Raw genomic sequence first — 20,024 nt, 5'->3', positions numbered from 1 at the left:
AAAATCACAGTATTCAAATTGTAAAAATCTTTAGGTATGAGGAGCATGATGGAGAGAAGACTAAGCAGCAGTCCAGGATGTTGAAACAGATAGGCGGCAAGAAGTTTCTGGCAGGCAGTAGGTGACAAATGGAGGGCTGTAAGCGGGAGGCAAAAGTGAAGCTCTAGGGGGAAAAAAAAAAAAAAATATATATATATATGTATATATACACACACATATACATATAGTGGGGGACACCTGACCATGGAGAATTAGATTTCCAAGAACAGAAAATGCTGAGATGGAAAACATAAGAACTATAGGCCAAGGGAAACCAAGATATTGAACATGAAACCAAGGTACAGGATAGGCCCCAGTTATAACATTAGTTATAACAAATAAATCCTGTAGGGAAATAAGGCAAGAATACATCTTTTTAAAGATTTATTTATTTATTTATTTGAGAGAGCAAAAAAGAGAGTGTGTAAGTCGGGGGAGGGGCAAGGGAGAGGGGAAGCAGATGCTCGCTGAGCATGGAACCCAATGTGGGGCTAATCTCACAACCCTGAGATCATGACCTGAGCCAAAACCAAGAGTCAGACATTTAACCAAATGAGCCACACAGACTCCCCAGGAATACAATTATGAAAAGCAATACCCAAGGTCAGAGCAGATCAGTAGAGACAAATTGATACTGCATTTTTGTTTGTTTAATCTCTTAGCTTGATGTGCTATATATGACTCCTTCTACTGATACTAATGATCGATTTCAATCATTGCTGATGGTTGAATCTCGGGAGCTAAGTGGCATGTGTATGGTGGCAAGAGAAAGAAGAAAAGTTAATTATCACAGTTCTAGATTTGTATTTATAAGGAGGCAGCATGGTGTGCTACTTTTCTTTTTCCTATGTGCTATTTATTTCTTGATACTTTTTCTTACTGAGAAAGCAAATAGGAATTCTTGGCTTAAAGTCTTTGATAAGTAAAACATCATCAAAAATATCATCAGGTACTTAAGTTCCCTCCACCCTGTACCTTGCCGTATCCTAGAGGGTCTTTCTAATTTTCTCAATTTGGTTAATATCAGGTATTTTTCCCTGGGTCTCAATCACACCAACTAAAACTTTCTATTCGACTTCTACTTCTTCCTCAGGCCACCCTTGAATCACCAGTTCCTATGAATTTCTTGCCAGTATCTCTAGAACTGGGATGCCTAACAAGTTGATAACAAAGCTTTAAATAGTAGATTTCTAAATGGGGCTGCCACTACCATACTCCTATTTCTTCCATACTCATGTTTTCATTGCCCACTCATGATTTTCTAGAATTCTCATTGAAGCAAAGATTAGGACTTGTCATGGTCCTCTCTCATTGTTTCCTATTACTGTCAGTATTATTCCTAACAAAGATTTCATTCATGGTATTTAGAACCAGATAAGTTAGTGCAGTAGGAGAAAATATCTGGATGGTGAAATGGCATAAATGTGATTTCAAATGCTGTGTCCTTGATAAACTGTGTGACATTAGGAAAATTACACAATCTCTTTAAGATTCAGTCTTTTTTTATGGTGAAAAAGGATAACAGTATCAAGATTGTTCTGTGAGAATAATATAAAATAAGGCATGCAAAAGCCTAGTACATAGATAAAATAAGCATTTTACTACAACATTGTTTATAATACCAAACATTTTGGAACCGATTGAACACTGCAATAGAAGAATGAATAAATAAAAGATAGCATAGTTTTATGATGTAATTTCATACAGCACTTCAAATGAATAAATAGATCTATGGGAACCATCTTAGAGAAGTCACACAAACACAATAAAAGTTGGAAAAAAGATATTAACAGTATGATGTTATTTATGTAAACTCAACTCAAAAATATGCTACATGTTTCTCAAGGTTGCACACAAATACAGATATATTCAGATCTGTGTTTCTATGTATCATCTATAGCTGTATGAACTAGAATGAAACACTACAAATTCATCATTTTAGTTGACTCTGAGAAGAAAGAGAATGGAATGGGATGGAGATTAACAAGATGATAGAAGGAGCAGCTGTGGAATTGGGTAATTAAGTGTTCGTTTTTTGGACATGTGAATTTCAAGATGCCTATTAGAGATCCCAGTGGAGATGTGAGTCCAGAGATGAGGGCAGTTCAAGCAAAAGGTCTGAGCTAAAGATATAAATTTTGGAGCCATCAGCATATAGATGGTATTTAAAGGTGTGGGTCTGAATGAGATCATGAGGGAATGCGTATAGCAAAGAGAAAAGGTCAGAAGGTACCCAGTAATGTTTTGAACTTAAAAAGATTGGCTAAAAAAGAAAAGCAATAAAGAGACTAAGAAGAAGCTGCCATTGAGGTTTGGGGAGAAGAAGAGACAATGGTGTTTTGGAAACCAAGTGAAGAAAGAGTTTCAGGAATGAAGGAATGATCAACATGTCCAGGTCTGCTGATAAGTAAGGGGAGGTCTGAGAATTGACTACCCGATTTGGCAATATTGATGTCACAGTTGATTTTGAAAAAAAAAAAAAAAAGTAGTTTTATTAGAAAGGGAGAAATAAAAAATGGACTAGAATGAGTTCAAGATTAAGTCATGGGGAGAAGATGAGGTTACAGAGTATATACATAACACTTGAAAAGGGTTATGAAAATCTGGGACAGTAACTGAAAGGAAGAATGGTACCAAGAGAGATTTTCTTTTTTTAGAATAGATGGGATATACTATAAAATGGCTACATGCATTTAGGATTATTCAGTAAAGAGGGGGAAAGTCTATAAAGTGGGCACAGTTGCATATCATTAATTTTTTTTAAAGATTTTATTTATTTATTTGACAGAGAGAGACACAGTGAGAGAGGGAACACAAGCAGGAGGAGTGGGAGAGGGAGAAGCAAAGCAGGCTTCCCGCAGAGCAGGGAGCCCGATGCGGGGCTCGATCCCAAGACCCTGGGATCATGACCTGAGCCGAAGGCAGACGCTTAACGACTGAGCCACCCAGGCGCCCCCATATCATCAATTTTTTTGAAAAGCTTGATCTAGAGTCCAGATTGGAAAGTGTAGAGAAACTATAAGCCTACTCTTTCCCTCAGAATTTGAAACTCCATGTTCAGGATAGAGATAAAGTCAAATTACAGTCAAGTAATCAAGTAACAATGTAATATTTAGTATATTCTCATCTTTAGGTATATATGGCATGCATCCGAAATGCTACAAAGAAGTATAAGTTATTCTTTTATTTTCATCTTTCTAAGAGAAAATAAGAATAGTGAGAGTAAGCATCATGAGAGCCCAAGATAGATGAAGAGATGGGAAGGAAGTCTTGGCTATTTTAAATGAATTCAGGCCATATGAATTATGTTCTAAGATATTTGAACTAAATTGCCACTGAATTTGTTGGCCCATAGACAAGGGAGGTAATGGATGAGTAAACAATCTCATACAGTTATGATTTAAAAAGAAAGAAAGAAAGAAAGAGTATACACATAGAGTGTAAGAATCCGCCTGAGTGTGACCCTAAGGAAGATTCTAAAATCATTTCGTAAAAGAATTTCTTAGAAAACAAGATGGTAATCCCTAGGATTGGCATGAGCTCACCAGGATAACTTTCAACCTAGCCTCACTTCTGTGCCTACCAGGGCAATGTGGAAATAATGGGATGAAGAGTTTCAGTAAACATTGATAGACAAGAGTTGTTTTGTGGGGGTTTTTTAATGTTTAATTGTAAATAAATAGATGATAGAGAAAAATGTAGTAACATTTGAATAAGTTAATCTAAAGTGGAGGGCAAGTTTAGACCCCTGATATAAGGTTTGAGACATAAAATAATCTTTTTTTCCAAAATCAAGGTTTTAGCCATGCCTTAAGATTTTATATCCTGATTATCCTTCATTCTGAACTTGGATTACTCTTCCTCCAGGAAGTTAAAGATGAACTAAATGTCCTTAGTTGCTCCAATATTCCTCTCTGTATGGAATTTGCTATTCATATATAAATATTTCCAGAAAGACTAACTTCCAATTTGGCTGATTTACCAACTGAACCAATTGGCGAGATATATTCATATTTTTGGGTTAACCTGGTTTCCTAAAAAGTCTCAGTGAAATTTATAATTAAATATAACAGTTCTGAGAATGATTTTGGTAATGAAGGCAATCATTTTCTCTGGAGTATCATATTTTTGAATCTATTGTTATGCTAGGCACTGTATTCAAATTTCTGTGGAGAATTTGTATCCTGTCAAATGAAATTTAGGAAATAGATTTTAGAAAATATTATAAGAGAAACAATGAGGATACTATATTTGTGATGATTCCCAACTAAAAGGAAGTGACTCCAATATACATTGTCCTCCATAACTACTGTCCTGAGCCATCCTAGCTGGGAACATGTCAGAATCTTGAGTTATGTGTGAGTTTTGAAAGTGCATATAAATATACCCTTTTTTACTTGTTTCTTGTTATGGTGTTTCTTTAAATTTTCTTTTTTTCCTTAAATTTTCTAATATAAAATGATATTAAAGGGCAATGGGAGTTTTTCACATGTATCAAGAAACCAGGAGTGAAACTTGAATGTTTGGTTTGGTTGTTCAAATAGGAAGCACTTCCTAATAAAGTTGAATATTTTAATTGTTTTCAAATTTTCCATTAGTATTAAGTCATTTATGAAATCATGTTTCAGTACATATGCTACTTATAATTTGTTCATCTTAAAGTATATGAGACAAAATAGAAGTAGTAAAACTTTCAGGTTCTCTCTGGGTTTTTCATTCTTTTGAAATCTTATTATATGAGGACAAGGAGTAAGTAATGAAATTTATTTTGACAAAAAATAAACCTATTTATATTTGCCTAAAGCTTCTGGTGATAGTTTTTAAAGTAAATTAATTATCTAAATATAGAATAGTTACTGACTGACTAAATATGGAAGAGTTCTAGTTACCTAAATACCCATATGTTCCTAGAATTTACATAACTATGTGCACGTGTATACAGTCATGTGTATACACATGCATGTATATAAAATATACTTTTCTTTGAGTTTCCTTCAGATACATTAGATACTATAGGGTTATTTTATCTATAATAATGTAACTTATCTCAGTCCCTCTTCATATGTTATTAAGAAGAATCTTTAATATATATGCTTATAAACGAGAATTCTGAGTAAAACTAAATACACAGAAATGGCCTGAGAGATTAACTTATTTCATTTCGAAACACTTTTTAAACATTTATTCACTCTACACATATTGCTTGAGAGCCTAGTAAAGGCAAAGTGCCATTTGAGGTAGAGGGAACACAATACCAACATATAGAGAGGAATTTTATTCTTAAGGAGCTTGTATTTAATTAGGAAAGATTAACAATAAAGAAATATACACGAACATATCAAGTAGCTATAATGCTAGTGTGATTTGAATTGAACATGTCAGGAGAATGAATGGTCACATGGTCATATAAGGCTAAAATAGTTCTACATTCTCATGAGACATACACGGTTATAAAAAAGTGCCATTTCTGCAAGATATCAGCCATACCCAAATGGTTCCTGACCCTGGTGGGCCACAACCTCATGTCTGGCCTACAGGAGCTCCTGCAATTCTGGCCCCCTTAACTTCTCTGACACCTGCACCAGTCACCTCTTCTCACGTTCACTGGGTCTCATCCACACTGCCCTTCCTCGTGTGCCTTAACACATTTCCTTTCCAGCTAAGATTTTTCTTTTAAGTCCAATTTTTTCAATTTTATTATTTTTTTTAGTAGGCTCCACTCCCAGTGTGGAGTCCAATCGTGGAATTGAACTCACAACCTTGAGAACAAGACCTGAGCTGAAATCAAGAGTCAGATGCTTTTTTTTTTTTTTAAGATTTCATTTATTTATTTGAGAGAGAGTGAGAGAGAGAGCACAAGCAGGAGGAGGGGCAGAGGGAGAAGCAGACTTCCCCCTGAGTGGGGAGTCCAAAGTGGAACTCGATTCCGGGACTCTGGGATCATGACCTGAGCCAAAGGCAGATGCTTAGCTGACTGAGCCACCCAGGTGACCCACAGCTAAGATTCTTGATCTGTGCTATGTCTTCCACCTTGAATGCATAAATTCTTTATGATATTAAAAAAAAATTCCTCAAAATGAATCTGAGGCATCCATGCTATTAGACATAGAAAAAATAAAGTAGAAGATAACAGAAAATACTTTAATGGGCAAAAAAAAAAAGATTGGTGTTTTTTAATTTGGAATTTAAAGCAATTTTAACATTTCAAACAGTTTTTCAAATTAAATTTAAAAATAGGTGATATAAAGGAAAACTTAGGCAAGACGTCTCATTTCTGTATTCATTTTTTTACTCTTTTTGTGCCAACAGATTTTCTTAAATATAACACGTTAAAAAGCTAGTAACAACAATTTTATAAATCTGACAATGTCATCTTTTTTCTTTGCTACAGAGAACAAGTGGTTATAAATTGGAAATCAATGTTTTAAAACTTATATGTAGTAAAAGTCCGGGAATTTGCATTATGTTTTTATGCTCTGAGAGTTGCAAAAAGCAGCTGTGCTGTTCAAGAATCCCCTTCTCACCAAGGGAAGAATGCTGACTTTGACATAAACATACACTCTTAACTTTTTATATTTCCCTAAATCCTAAAAATTAGTGCTCTCCTTTGCATTTTTATATGACGATGTTAGAAAGCAGTTAGTTTTAAAGGAAGAAGTCGTAAAATCTCATTAGGTAAAAGGAATATAAAGGTCATTTAGTTTAACCTCCTATCAATTTCTAGGGAAGAGTTTCTATAATATTCCTGACAGGATGCTTATCAGCCTTTGCCTAGACCCTCTGTCATGGTATACCCACTATTACCCAAAGCAGCCAACATCACTTTTATGCAGATGAATCAAATCTTAATGTTTTTTACACATGGTCACTAGTCCCTTTTCTGTACTGATAGCCATGAATATATTCACTCAATTTTTAAAAATTGGGGTTTTAAAATTTAGATTAAAATATCATAAATAAAATAGCATAACTACTTTTTTTATGCTGGATTAACATTTCTAAAAAGGCAACCCAAACTAAAAGCATTTTATATTATGTCTCTTTTCATTCATTCAGATTCCACTAATTTAAAATGTAGACTAAGCTCAGCTAAAATTTATGAGTATAAGAACAAAGGGCTTAACAAATTAACTAGTTTTGAGGGTAAATTATATCAGATATTCAACCAATTGATGATAAAGTTGTGTCATGTGCCAGGCAGGGAGGTTACACAGGTGAACAAGATGGACAGAGTACTTCCCTCACAGTTTTTCATATTACAGACACTTAAGGAAACAAAACTGCAAAAATAATTTTTTGGTTAGTATTTTCATTGAATTTGACCATTTCAAATAGTCCCGGTGAAATGTAGTAGTTAGTTGTTATGAATGGGAGGGAGAACAGGAATTGGTTCAAACCAGTGAAGCTGAAGATATTGAGCTATTAGGTTATCTCCTCATCCACATGCCATGCTTTCCGTCTCAAGAGATTATGGCAAGGGAGGTAGGAAGAAAGTGATGTACTAAAACACACCTGTGGCTTGGAAAGAGTCATTATTTGTCATAAATTAGTAGACTTAAATAAATTAATTTCTCTAGATCAGCAAGCTGATGTCTAGGGCGGCATCTCAGCAGCCTGGTACATGATACCTTACCAGAGCAGTGTAGTAGCCAAGAACTCCAGAAGCTTCTGGCGTGAGCATGGAGCACGCTGATGGCGTCACGGGGTGGGTGGGGCTAGTACTGGAAACCTAAACAAAATTCTTATGGTGGAAAGTGAGGCAAGTTCATGGCTAGGGTTGTATGATGAGGAAATTTGGGAGAAGCTTAATTGGAACAAGTGCAGAAGACAATTTGTGGCATATCCAAACTTGAAGCATAGCTGGTGGATGGGTAAGGCATGGGACCGGCTCTTTCTGAAGTGAAGCCCTTGGACAATAATTTTTGGTTTTAAGAGTCTTTAAGTAGGCCTTGCTCTTTTACCTCATGGAATGAATGTACCAGTTTAAAAGTGATACTTCCATGGTTAAATATTTCTCACAAAGTATAGACTTTGTCAGTATGGCTGACACTTGGTGAAGGTGTAGAGTGAGGAAATTTGTAGGAGATACCTGTATGGGCCACCTAAATTAGGGATGATATTAGTGTCTATTAAACTCATGGCCGGAGTTTTCTAGTCCCATGTGGTGAGAATCTGGAATTTCATTTCTAAGATAGGTATCTTTGATTAAAAAATGAATGATCACCAGTGTGACAGTGCTAATTGCCAATTTGGATGAATCTTGGCTGCCTTGGATGACCACTGGCTGGGTTTTAAGGAGTAAGTAAAGCCTTAATTAAGAAGGAAAGGGATAGAAATGTCTAAGTTTTCTTTTTAGTCTGAGATAAAATAATTATAAAATTGCCTTTTTTGGAACGTATGTCTCTTATACTCAAGCAAATTATTGTTACAGATAATTTATATTTTATTATTTGTATGTTTAAAGGCTCTGGAACAAGGCTACTTGGGTTTGAATTTGGCTCCTTTCCTTACTAGCCGAGTTATCTTGGCAAGTTAATTAACTTATTTTTACCTCTTTCTACTCATGTGTAAAATGAGTATAACACTAGTAACAATCTAACAGAATTATTGAGAGGATTAAATTAGTTAATGCATGCAAAATACTTAGAACATTGCTTTGCACACATAGAAAGCACCCAATATATGCTAGCTATTTTAATAATGCTGATGATCATCATCATACCAATACCTCTGACTTTTGAAAGAAAAATGAGTTAATAGAATTTTTACTGCATAGCATTATTTTTGTTAAAACTTTTTTTGTTGTAGAAAATTTCAAACAAGCATGAAATTAGTATAATGAACCACCCATATACCTACCCATCATATGGGTTTAATAATAACTTATGTTCTAAGCTCCTCCACCGGATTCCTCCTCTTCCCCAGAGAATTTTGAAGTCAATCCCAAACATATTTTACATAATCTGTAAATATTTTTTTCTTTATTTTCAGTGTGTATCTCTTAAAGATCAGGACTCTTGTCTTTAAATCACAATCATGTTATCATTACCACTCCTAAAATTCCTTAATATTTATTAAATATCCTGCCGTGTTTCACATTTCACCAGTTGTCTTAAAAGTATGTATGTTTGTGGGTGTGCATACCCTTGCAAACATTCAAAATATTCTTTCCCTGTATTTCCTCTAAATTGACACTCTAACTTTCACTGAAGAAAGAAATGAGAATTTGCAAACTTGGGTTTGAAGAACTTTGGGTCAATCGCTTATTGGACTTCTTTTATCTGAAAAATGAAAACTTACACCAAATGATGTCCAAAGATATCTCACACTTTTTACCATTCCATGCTCATTTTAGTCTAAAAGCTATGTGCAAATCCAAGTAAGTAAATAATCCATGATACCAGAGCTCCTTCATATTTCCGGGGGATAATTTGGGAATTGTTCTGTTTTATTTACTTAGCAGAAGATTCATTTTCAGTGTGGAAACTCATAAATGAAACAGAGCAGGGCAGGGATGGCAAGAAGAATCCAGGATCTCAAAGTACGGCACTGTGTGAGGCTGCCCAATGCTCTCTTCTTTTACTCTTTACTTCTCTTCTGAAGTCATATTAATTTTGAAAAGGCCTTGAATTGATGTGACAACTCCTCCCCCCTACCCCCTGAAAATTCTCAAAGCACATTTCAGAAACTCATTTTTGGCAGATGTAAATTTAAGTAAATTGGCCAAGGTCACAGCACAATAAGGGCAGAGTTATCAAGGGAATGCAGTTTCCTGCTTTTTCCACCATCCATGAAATTAGAGTAACTCCACCCCTTAAAATGAAAGGGTCTACTTTTTTTTTTCTTTTGGAAATTATAAACGATGATTTGGAAATGTTTTTTACCATTAACTCAGGCTCTCAAAAGTGGTCTTTTAGGATTATGAAATGTTTGTGCACTATTTCAACTGCTCTTACTGTATATATTGCAACCAAGACAATTTGCTGCAAAAGGAGAGTGCATTTTTTGTTTGACCTGAACCATCAGATTTTCTTTTCATGCAGTGTGACATGATGAAGCAGCTATCTGTAGGAACAAAACTAGTTCACTTTCTATGGGCAAGCACAGACTGTAAAGTAGATTATTAAAGTACACCGAAATAGAAAATTAGATCAGAAGTGATGTTTTACTGTGAGGTCTTCTTTGGGCCTTATAAAATGAGAAAGAACTAACCTTGTTCTATTTCCGAGTCCTGAAAAAAGCCTCATAGCAGGCGTATCACCTTTAATTAGGTTTCTGCTTTTGGGAAGCATTTTACCAGCCCCCTTTCATTTATTTTTAATGATGTTATCACTAACAGGCAAACAGTCCCTTAATAAAACAAAAACAGTTTCTATATAAAGCCTGGTGTACATGTCCTGAGTCAGTCATCTAAAAACAAATGTTATGATTATTTCCGTTGTGCTCTTAGAACCCTTAATGGCCCTACTGTGTAGATATGCAAAACATCAACCGAGGAAATATAACCGTGTCTGTTATGCAGCTTTCAATAAATGTTTTCCCATATTCACTTGCAGTATCAGCAGTGAGGTTAAACCTACAGGGTCACAGAAAAGACAGAAAGGTCAATTAAGTGGATCTTTTCAGCATAGCCTTGGCCACCTCTTTCACAAACACTATGACTTATGACTTTAACAAACAAGCAGGGGTAAAAGCCACTGAAAATGTTTAAAAGGTAAGTGTGTGTGTGTGTGTGTGTGTGTGTGTGCGCGCGCGCGTGTGTGTTTAATGTTTGGTACTGTTCCATTTTGTTCCATTTTCTTCCCAAGCTGTGGGAAGAAAAAAAAATATATGCATAGCTATCAGAGTCCTTCATTTCATTCTTCTCAGGTGCAGAGTTAGGAGTTTGCTGTCAAGGCCATGTTTGGAAATATTAAGGTATAGCTTGATAGTTTCCTTCATACACAGATTTTTGAAATACAAATGTAGAATAGCCAGAAATTAAAGACTCTCTTGAGAATAATGGTCGCAAATAGGCTTTCCCTTTAAAACTACAAAGTTTCTTCAGAGCACTTAGGATCCCTGCTTTCCTTGGAAGGTTGTCCCTGCACATTTTCCTTATACAACCGCTTGACCTTCTCTTGTTTAAATCTTTCCCAATATTCCATCTCCTTTTCTAGTGCCATGAAATTTTATTTTTCTCCACTCTGATTTCAACTTGCGTCATCTAAATATAATCTCTTCTTTTTCTAAATAACCACTGGGTGCTATTGGAATCAATCTTTTGGCACATGACCTTATTGAGATTATAATTGCATGCATTTTTTCTTTATCTTCCTAGAGCTTCCTCCTAACTCAACATAATGCCTATGAAATTGTCTTGTAATCAATTGAGTGGTTTTCCAATAGAAGGTATTTTTAGTTTTGCTGTCATGGATGTGGTGTAACCTCAGGGTGGGCGAGAGACTACATCCTTCTCATTTCTGCATTTTGTACTGTTCCAGCTTTTGTCTCAACTCATCTCATTCACATATTCCTTCAACAGACATTAACAAGTGCTTACTCTGGTTAGGGAGCTGAGATTCTATGTTCTATTTCTTCCTATAAGGAGTGGTCCCTGACTTCCATCAGCATCCCAAAGGTAAACTGACCAAAAGGTAATCCACTGATAAAGATAATTGCATATGTGTGCAATACATACTTTAAAATGCATTAAATTAGGCAGAACTGTGGGTTTGGTGTATATTTCAGCATACCTGCAGCATCCTGCCAGACATGCACTTACAATGATCTCCTTTCCATATTAAATCCTTCCCTTCATTCACCCAAACTCAAAATCCACATACTGCTTCAAGTACATCCAAGGAAACTCTTAAGTGTTTTTATGCTTCTGACAGTCTATTTCTCCAAAATCTGTACTGTTTTCTTTCTGTGTAAGTCACCTTATCCATTTCCTCTAGGTCCTGCTGCCTGAAGAGAAGTTGATAAACTAGTTCATATCCTTTTGCCCTTTCTCCAGTTATTTCTATCCTAGTTAATTTTAACTGTTCGCTGAACTAATTCAGGGTTAGTTTGTATAAGGCAACTATAATAATGCATAGTAATAATTTTATTATCAGCATTATACATCATCATCACAAGCCTCATTAGAGAGAAAGAGTATGGAAGTCTCAAGCTTATGGTACAACCAGGATTCCCTCCATGGCACATTCAAACCAAGTTTACAAAAGGAGATGTGTAATACATTTAGTTATTTGTTGCTTACTGATAGTTTATTAGTATTTTATATTTTACAGAACACTTTCATATACATAATCTAATTAGATTTAAGGTATAATCCTTTGAGTCTGTAATCATCTCTTTCGTAAATAAATCAAATGAGGCTCATAGACTATAAGAGATGAATATTTTGCTCTACTATTTGCTAATAGTTGCTAAAGTCAGGACTTGAACTCACACTTTCTGAATCTAGCCTGGCTTGCTTTTCACTTTACCATAGCTGTATCCAGAATTTGAAAAGTGGACTTAAAATTAAATACAGGAAATTAGCCTCATTCTATCATACCCCTGGATATTTTATAAGAATTGAAATAGATACATGAAAGTCATGCAAATAAATTTTAATGTGATATTTTGGAATTCCTTATTTCATGAGAAGATGAAAATAGAAAGGAAAAGATTTACATGACCATTTCTAATTTAAGATTACACTCTGGATCACATTATTCAACTTTATTATTAGTTTCTGTTGCCAAATTAAACCCAGAGTCCTACAGTAGGAATGAACTAGGATTGAGGATATGGTTGAACTCAACTTAAATGACTGTGTTTTATGTCTGGATATAAGTTACAAAAAAATTTTAAACACCAATCCCTAATATTTTAGATTATCCATGCCTGTACTACAGTTGAATAATGTGGCTGATGAGTTTACAAAAACACCAATAAATTTAACTTTCTATATAACTGTGATGGAAATCTATCAAAATGGCAAAGAATTCATATTTTTATAAATAACTATTCATAGAGATTACCATATTCTCTAGAATCTTTGTCAACATTTTTTTTTACTTTTCCGGTACAAAAAATATAATATTTGCAATTTAAAATCCCAGATCACTTGTAAACATTAAATATGGAGACTTTTTTTATTTAATAATGTTGTTATCTACTTTACATCAAAATGAATAAATGTGAATTCCCTTGGAACGCATGGTTTTCTAAAAGTGAACATTTTTCTACTTGGAATTTATGATGTAATAAAAGACATCAGACACAAAAAGACACACACACACACACACACACACACACACACACACACACACAAGAACTTGAAAGAGAATATATAATTCAAACCCAAAGGGATTAGTTATGAAAATAACAACTGAGTTAGATTTTATTAACAGGAAAGAAAACATTTTAAAAGTAGAGGCCCATTATTTTTTTAAACAACATTGTTCCTTAGGATATCCTGCTAAATTGTTATGCATGATAAGATTGGATGGAAAAAAAAGCTGTCCTACAGAGGCATCAATCTTACTGATAGTCATTTATTGATACGTGACTTAAACTATGAGGAGAATCATGAGATGGAATGATGAGAAGAAAGAAATATCATTTTTCATACTTCATTGATTTTGGAATTTTAAACACATTTTCTTGTCATCCGTTTTTATCTTGCCCATCATATTCTAATTGATGTTAATTGATTGTATGGTGTTATATCTGTCATTATATTTCTTATATAATTATAAAAATGGTCATTGGTATTTTTTCTGGTCAACAGATGAAATCATGTGTGAGATGGTAACGTGTGTGCTTCTATTTTCTTTTAGAAAGTCACCGTGCTTCCCTGTAACTGAATTAAAATACAAGAAAGATAAAAACCACTCTTTCTTAGGAATTTAAAAATAACAAGAACTCCTTTGAGAACTGGCATGACTACTAGTCCCCTATGGATATGGAGTACTTAAAAAAAAATTGTACCCTAGTTAATGCAGCTTTCAAAGTGCTTCCTTTATTTTTAGGAGGACTCACCCTTCCCTGCATCTAATTTGCTGTACCGGGTATGGGGAGTACCTGCCTTATAAATGGTTGAACATTTTCTAATTTGATAAAATGAAGCAAGAAAACTTAAGAATCCTTGTAAAATGGAGTTTGTAAACCTAAATAATCAAGAGCTTGCTCTGAAATTTTGTGTTTTCTGTGACTCAATTCTTTTCCAATCAATATAGGCAAAATCTCCAGTCAGTACAAGTGAAATGTCCACTCAACAAATTTTTAACATTTTTTTAGGAAATAATAGAGAATGTGGAATTTAAGATTTGCATGACACTAGAGTTTGTCCCATTCAAACTGCTATTTTTTTTTAATTTGAGGAAACTGAAGCCTGAAGAAGTTGTTATATGTCCAAAATAGGTGATACTCACTGGACACTAAGTCATTTTCTTTATATATCCCAAAGTATACAGTGTTACACCCTGTTTTCGTCATCTATAGCCATGTAACAAATTATACCAATAATTAGTGGTTTAAACCATCAAACATTTAAAATATCAGTTTCTGTGGATCAGGATCTGGGCGCAACTTACCTGGGTGGTTCTGGTTTATGGTCTCTCATGAGGTTTCAGTTCTGTTGTCAGCTGGGGCTGTAGCCTCATCAAAAGGTTCAACTGGGCAGGGGGAATGTGCTTTCAAGCCAACTCATGTGGTTTTTGGCAGGCCTCAGTCCCTTGTCATGTGCACCTCCACAGGGTTGTCTCATGACATGGCAGCTGATTTTCCCCAGGGCAAGAAATGCAAGAGAAAAAAGAGAGAGAGACAAATGGAAATTATAAACTTTTTATAACTGAATCTTGAAAGTGACATCCCATCACATTTGTTTTTCTTTGTTAGATCTGACTCAGACTAAGGGGCAGGTTCTAGCTAGGATGTGAACACTAGGAAGGAGGAATCATCAGAGGCCATCTTAGAGGCTACTACATGTCTACCACAAGTCCAGAGAAAATATTCCCCAAGTACTTGTCAAGTAAATTAAAAGATGTATTAGTTATTTAACTCTTTCCAGTAAAATATCTCACATAATAAAATTGGAATATGAACTCTGGATTAAATAATAATATTCTGTGTATGTTATTCTTGCTGATTTTATACTTACTGTGGTCATATAAGAGTGTGTTCTTATACTTATGAAATATGCAGTGAAGTTTTAGGATTACAAAGGAAGATGGTTCAAACATATGCACACACACACAGAACAAGAGAGGGAGAGAGAGAAATAATTTAAAAGCAAACATGGCAAAATGCACACGATTGGTGAATTAGAGTAAGGAGTTGAATTAGTTTTCTAGGGCTGATTTAACAAATTTAACAAATTGCTTGATGGCTTAAAATAACAAACATTAACTTTCTAACTGGAGTTTTGGAAGACAGAGATCTAAAATCAAGGTAATAGCAGGGATAAGCTCCCTCCAAGAGGCTATAAAGGAGAATCCATTTCTTTACCTCTTGTAGCTTTTGGTGGCTATCAGCAGCATGCAATGCATTGACTATGGCTGGGAAATCCTGATCTCTGTCTCCATCTCCACTCTGCCTCCTTCTCTTTACTGTGGATCTCTTCTGTCTCTCTCAAGTCTCCCTCTGCCTTTCTCTTATAAGAACACTTGTCATTGGATTTAGCACCTATCCTAAACCAGGGTGATCTCCTCATCTCAAGATGTTTAATTTCATCACATCTATAAAAACCCTCTTTCCAAGCAAGCTAACATTACTAGGTTCCAGGGATTAGGCATGGACATGTATTTTAGAAGGTTACCAGACAACCCATTATAGCAGTATATAGAAATTCTTTGTACAATTCTTGTAACTTTTCCGTAAGTTTAAAATTATTTGAAAGCAAAATACTCAAGAACAAAAAAAACAGATTACGTTGTCAAGTGCTGTAATAATCCAGAAAACATGGCATCTGACAAGCTTTCTTTTAAAGATAAAACTTAAAAATGTATGTACAGATATATCAAATTGGAATAAGGTGTTTTGTGAATTTGTGCTTCATCATCATTCACTGTTTGAAGTCAGTGGAGATTATGTAATGTCAAAACTCTTTTCCATGTTGTCTGGCCTCTCAAACATTTGCTTTAATCTTTGTAGAAAATTTAAGATATCAAAGGTCACTTGTATTTCAAAAGGAAGGGCTGTATTCTTAATTTTACTATCTTTATAGGAAGACTAAATGAGACTTTCTATGATGTTAATTGCCACAAGATGACAACTTTTTAGTAGGGTCTTGAAGCCCAAAGGAATATTTTTGTTTTGTGTTTGATCTTGATTAGTTTGTCTTCTTTTCAAAAATGTATATTGCTCTTAAGAATCACACTTTTTTTTTCATTTCTTTAGTCATCATTGTGCCCTAAATTTGATTGTTTCTTAGCTACATATTGAGTTAAAGTGGTTTTATGCAGTATCTCAACTATATAAAATGATAAATGAATGAATCCAATCATCTAAGTCTATACCAAATTGTAGTTGAAACCATGAGGACTAAGGTGAGCATTCCATTGAAGCAACTGCAGAAAAAAATATCACACACACACACACACACACACACACACTAACATACATAGAACAATTTAATCCTATATTGGGAAAAACGGAATAGCTAATGGAATAATGATGGAAGACAAAATATTTTACTAACTGTAGGAATTGACTACTTAACATTTGGGATCAGTCACTCCAATCCAGGTAAGCTACTTGAGGCTTGCAGATTGCGTTTTTCAGCATTCTATCCTCAGCGCCTAGCATATTGTTTATGTAAAGTAAATATTAGCTACGTAAATGTATGTATCATGAGTGATTTTACAAATTAATTCACACAACAGCCAAACATAGTCAAGCATAAATGTGTTGAATTTAAATCAAACAGTCACGGGGATGATGGAACTTACAATCAAATGTGTGTGCGTATATATGTGTGTGTGTATACACATTCATACGGCTCTTTTTTCTTGGACATTCTTTAAAGAATTGTGGAATCAGTCCCTAAAGCTGAAAGCAAACTCAGCTGGTCATCTGGTTCTATGCCTTTCTTCAAGAGACAAGTAATTATTATCACCATGATCTATTAAGCCACATTTTCTTTAGCATGTGACAGCTAAGGTGATGCTGATCGAAAAATATTGCTCTCCATTCTTAAACAATTTCACATGCACATAGATGTTTAACAAGCGCCTTTTTGGAGCTATTATGAGAAAACACTAGCAGCCTTGGTCTGGAGGAATAATTTATGACAACTAGGTAAAGGGTATCCAAGATCATCTTGATCACATTAACCATGCAGTAGCCCCACCCCTGCACTGAAGTCTTTCTCTAACCCTGGTGACAAAAGTGATAAAAAAAAATAACGACACAGTGAGTCCTCCTTTAGCTACTCACAACGTTGCTTCTTCTACTACCTGCTGCCTCAGATCGCCTGTCAGTAAGTGAACAGGAAACGGAGTGGAAGGAGAAACTGCAGAGGAGTGAGTGTGAGCATGAGAAGAGAGGCAGTTAATAGAGGGCTTGTGTCACAAACTCTCCTCCCCAACCTTTCTTCCCTTTTGGTTTGTTAACTAGAAATGTGGAAAGGTGAGGGAGATGAATTTAACTTGTTCTGACATTAGTTAGAGACAGAGAAGTGTGGCTACTTCCATAATATTTCTGCCCCAGAGAGAGGTAATTGGAAAACGTGTTGTGTGGTTAGGTGTTGTAATGAAAAATAAAGGAATGATCGAGAACAGCGGAATCAAATTATAAGCATAAAGGCAAGTGTGCTGAAGTTTTTAGCCACTTGCAAAATTGAGAGATACTATCAGGACTGTGCAAATACATTGCTCTGATTAATTTTCCTGAGGTGAAATATGAAAATATTTATAAAATTGAGAATCCTGCCATGAATAAAATTTTCTCCGTGATATAATAAACTAAAATAAGCCATAAGGTGTATCTATCTTAAATGAAACTGTAAAAATGTTTAAATAATAAAGAACTAATGAAAAGATTTTACTGTGAGAGTAAAAAGAATCCATATCGGGACATTACTCTAGGTTGCTTAAAATATTAGAGAATATTCAATAAACAAAGTAAAGATTAATTTATCTTAGAGGGTTTTATATTTGATTTTCTAAATATTGTTATGGAAGTTGCATTTTATTACCTTTTCTTTAGACTCCTTTTTCATGTATAAAGGGCTAGTTTTTCAATATGAAAGTAAAAGGTATTCAGGGTCAAAGGAATTAGATCTTTAGTTTTAATGATATTGAATAATTCAGTTTTATTTTAGGGAGAATATATTTGATTCCAGTTTTTCTTGTCATTTGTAAAATGACAAATTTCAATTGTGCATTCTTTTATAGATTCCTTAAGAGTGTATTTGAACAAATCATTGATATAAAGGAAGGGTTAATTGAGAAATAAACATACTAATATACAAAGCATTTCTTTTATATGAAGCTCTAGAAATATTCTATTGTCAATCCAAACAGAACAAAACAAACTAAAATGAGATAATTGGGAAGGTGCCCATAAAGTCAGCCTGTGTATATTATCACAACTATATGTGAGATAATATTTGTTTTAAAAAGATTCTACGGCACTGTAAACTCAGTCTCATTAGAGACTGCATTTAAAAGGCTTATAAAGTTACTCATTAATGTTATCTTGTTGTATCTCCACAGCTTTTTCATTAAAGAAAATTCAGCAGAAAGCATTTTCTCCTGATAGCAGGAACCAATTTGCAATAAATGTTCTGGAAACCACTAGGGAAGGCATTACTGAGGTCTAATAAAAACAGACAAGCGTAACTTGTTCTATATTTTTGTTTCAATCACATACAGATGAGACCCCGCTTTCCACACCAACCGCAAGAGACAGCCTTGACAAACTTTCTCTAACTGGGCATGGACAACCACTACCTCCAGGTTTTCCACCTCCTTTTCTGTTTCCTGATGGACTGTCTTCCATAGAGACCCTTCTGACTAACATACAGGTAGGCCTTTTTGTAATCTGGAAGGTAGGAACGTGGAAGATCCAGCTGTAGATTTTTCCCAAGTTCATACTATTCCAACTTAATCTGTTCATGGAATTGATGGAACAATGGCATTGGACTTTTCCCAGCAATTTAAGATTTTAAACTTGCTACACTAAACAAGTTGGTTTAGAAATACTGATATATGTATATTCAGCCTTAATAAAAGCTTCGATGAAAATGACCTGGGATTTGAAAAATTATTCTGCCTAAATGTTCTCCTTATTGCCAACTGATGGGAGGAATCTAACTGTTTAAGTTTGTCTGATTTACTCAACAACGGCACACCAGTTCTAATAAATATTTAGTTATTTTTAAACTGCTGGCCTGCCAGTGAGGAAATGATATGTTTAGTCACTTAGAATATGTCTAATATAAAAGAATCCAAAAAATCCCTTCTTTCGTAAATAAGTTTGTTTCAGTTAATAGGGTTTCTTCAAAGAATAGACTTCAAAAAGCTATACAAAACTTTCCACGGATTTCCTATGTAGTCCTCAGGATGTATATTTTACGTACAGTACATTATGAATCAAAAATACTTACAGTTAACAATAACATAGAGCATGGAGCCAAAGTAATAAGCGTGTTTGGGATACAAGAAAGCATAATTTTCTTGCCCACACATGAAGCGATCATGTGGACCCCAGATGGAGATTTTGGCCATCTACTTCTCCCTGTTTGGAGTAGCTAATAATAAGAATGTGCTTGCAGATACTCTGCTGTTAATTTTTTTTTTATTTTTACTCTAGCACTCGATTCTTCGTGATATTTTTCTATACACATTTCCTACCATATTACACTTTCTCCCAGTAGAAATGTAATTAATTTTATTTACCTCTCCGAGGACATAACAGAAGGCCTTTAATGTAACATATCTTCTCATCTATTAATGTGGCATTTTTAATACTAATGTAATTAGTCTCCAGAACTGTATTCAACTTTA

The 20,024-nt window shown here is 34.7% G+C and overlaps 1 protein-coding gene across 2 annotated transcripts in view; it reads left to right on the top strand.

The window, feature by feature from the left end:
- Nucleotides 1-20,024, top strand: part of DACH1 (dachshund family transcription factor 1) — a 424,105-nt gene that overhangs the window by 356,507 nt on the left and 47,574 nt on the right. For both annotated transcript variants that reach the window (XM_028107845.2, XM_088021853.1), the window contains exon 7: nucleotides 18,891-19,042. In XM_028107845.2, coding sequence (XP_027963646.1) covers nucleotides 18,891-19,042 — 152 coding nt within the window. The remainder of the gene's footprint in view (nucleotides 1-18,890; nucleotides 19,043-20,024) is intronic.

This window comes from Eumetopias jubatus, unplaced genomic scaffold, assembly GCF_037043125.1.
Source record: "Eumetopias jubatus isolate StellerSeaLion01/CBP00866 unplaced genomic scaffold, mEumJub1_p1.0 scaffold_3, whole genome shotgun sequence".
NCBI classification, from domain to species: Eukaryota; Metazoa; Chordata; class Mammalia; order Carnivora; family Otariidae; genus Eumetopias; species Eumetopias jubatus.
This window is presented reverse-complemented; position numbering and strand designations above follow the sequence as displayed.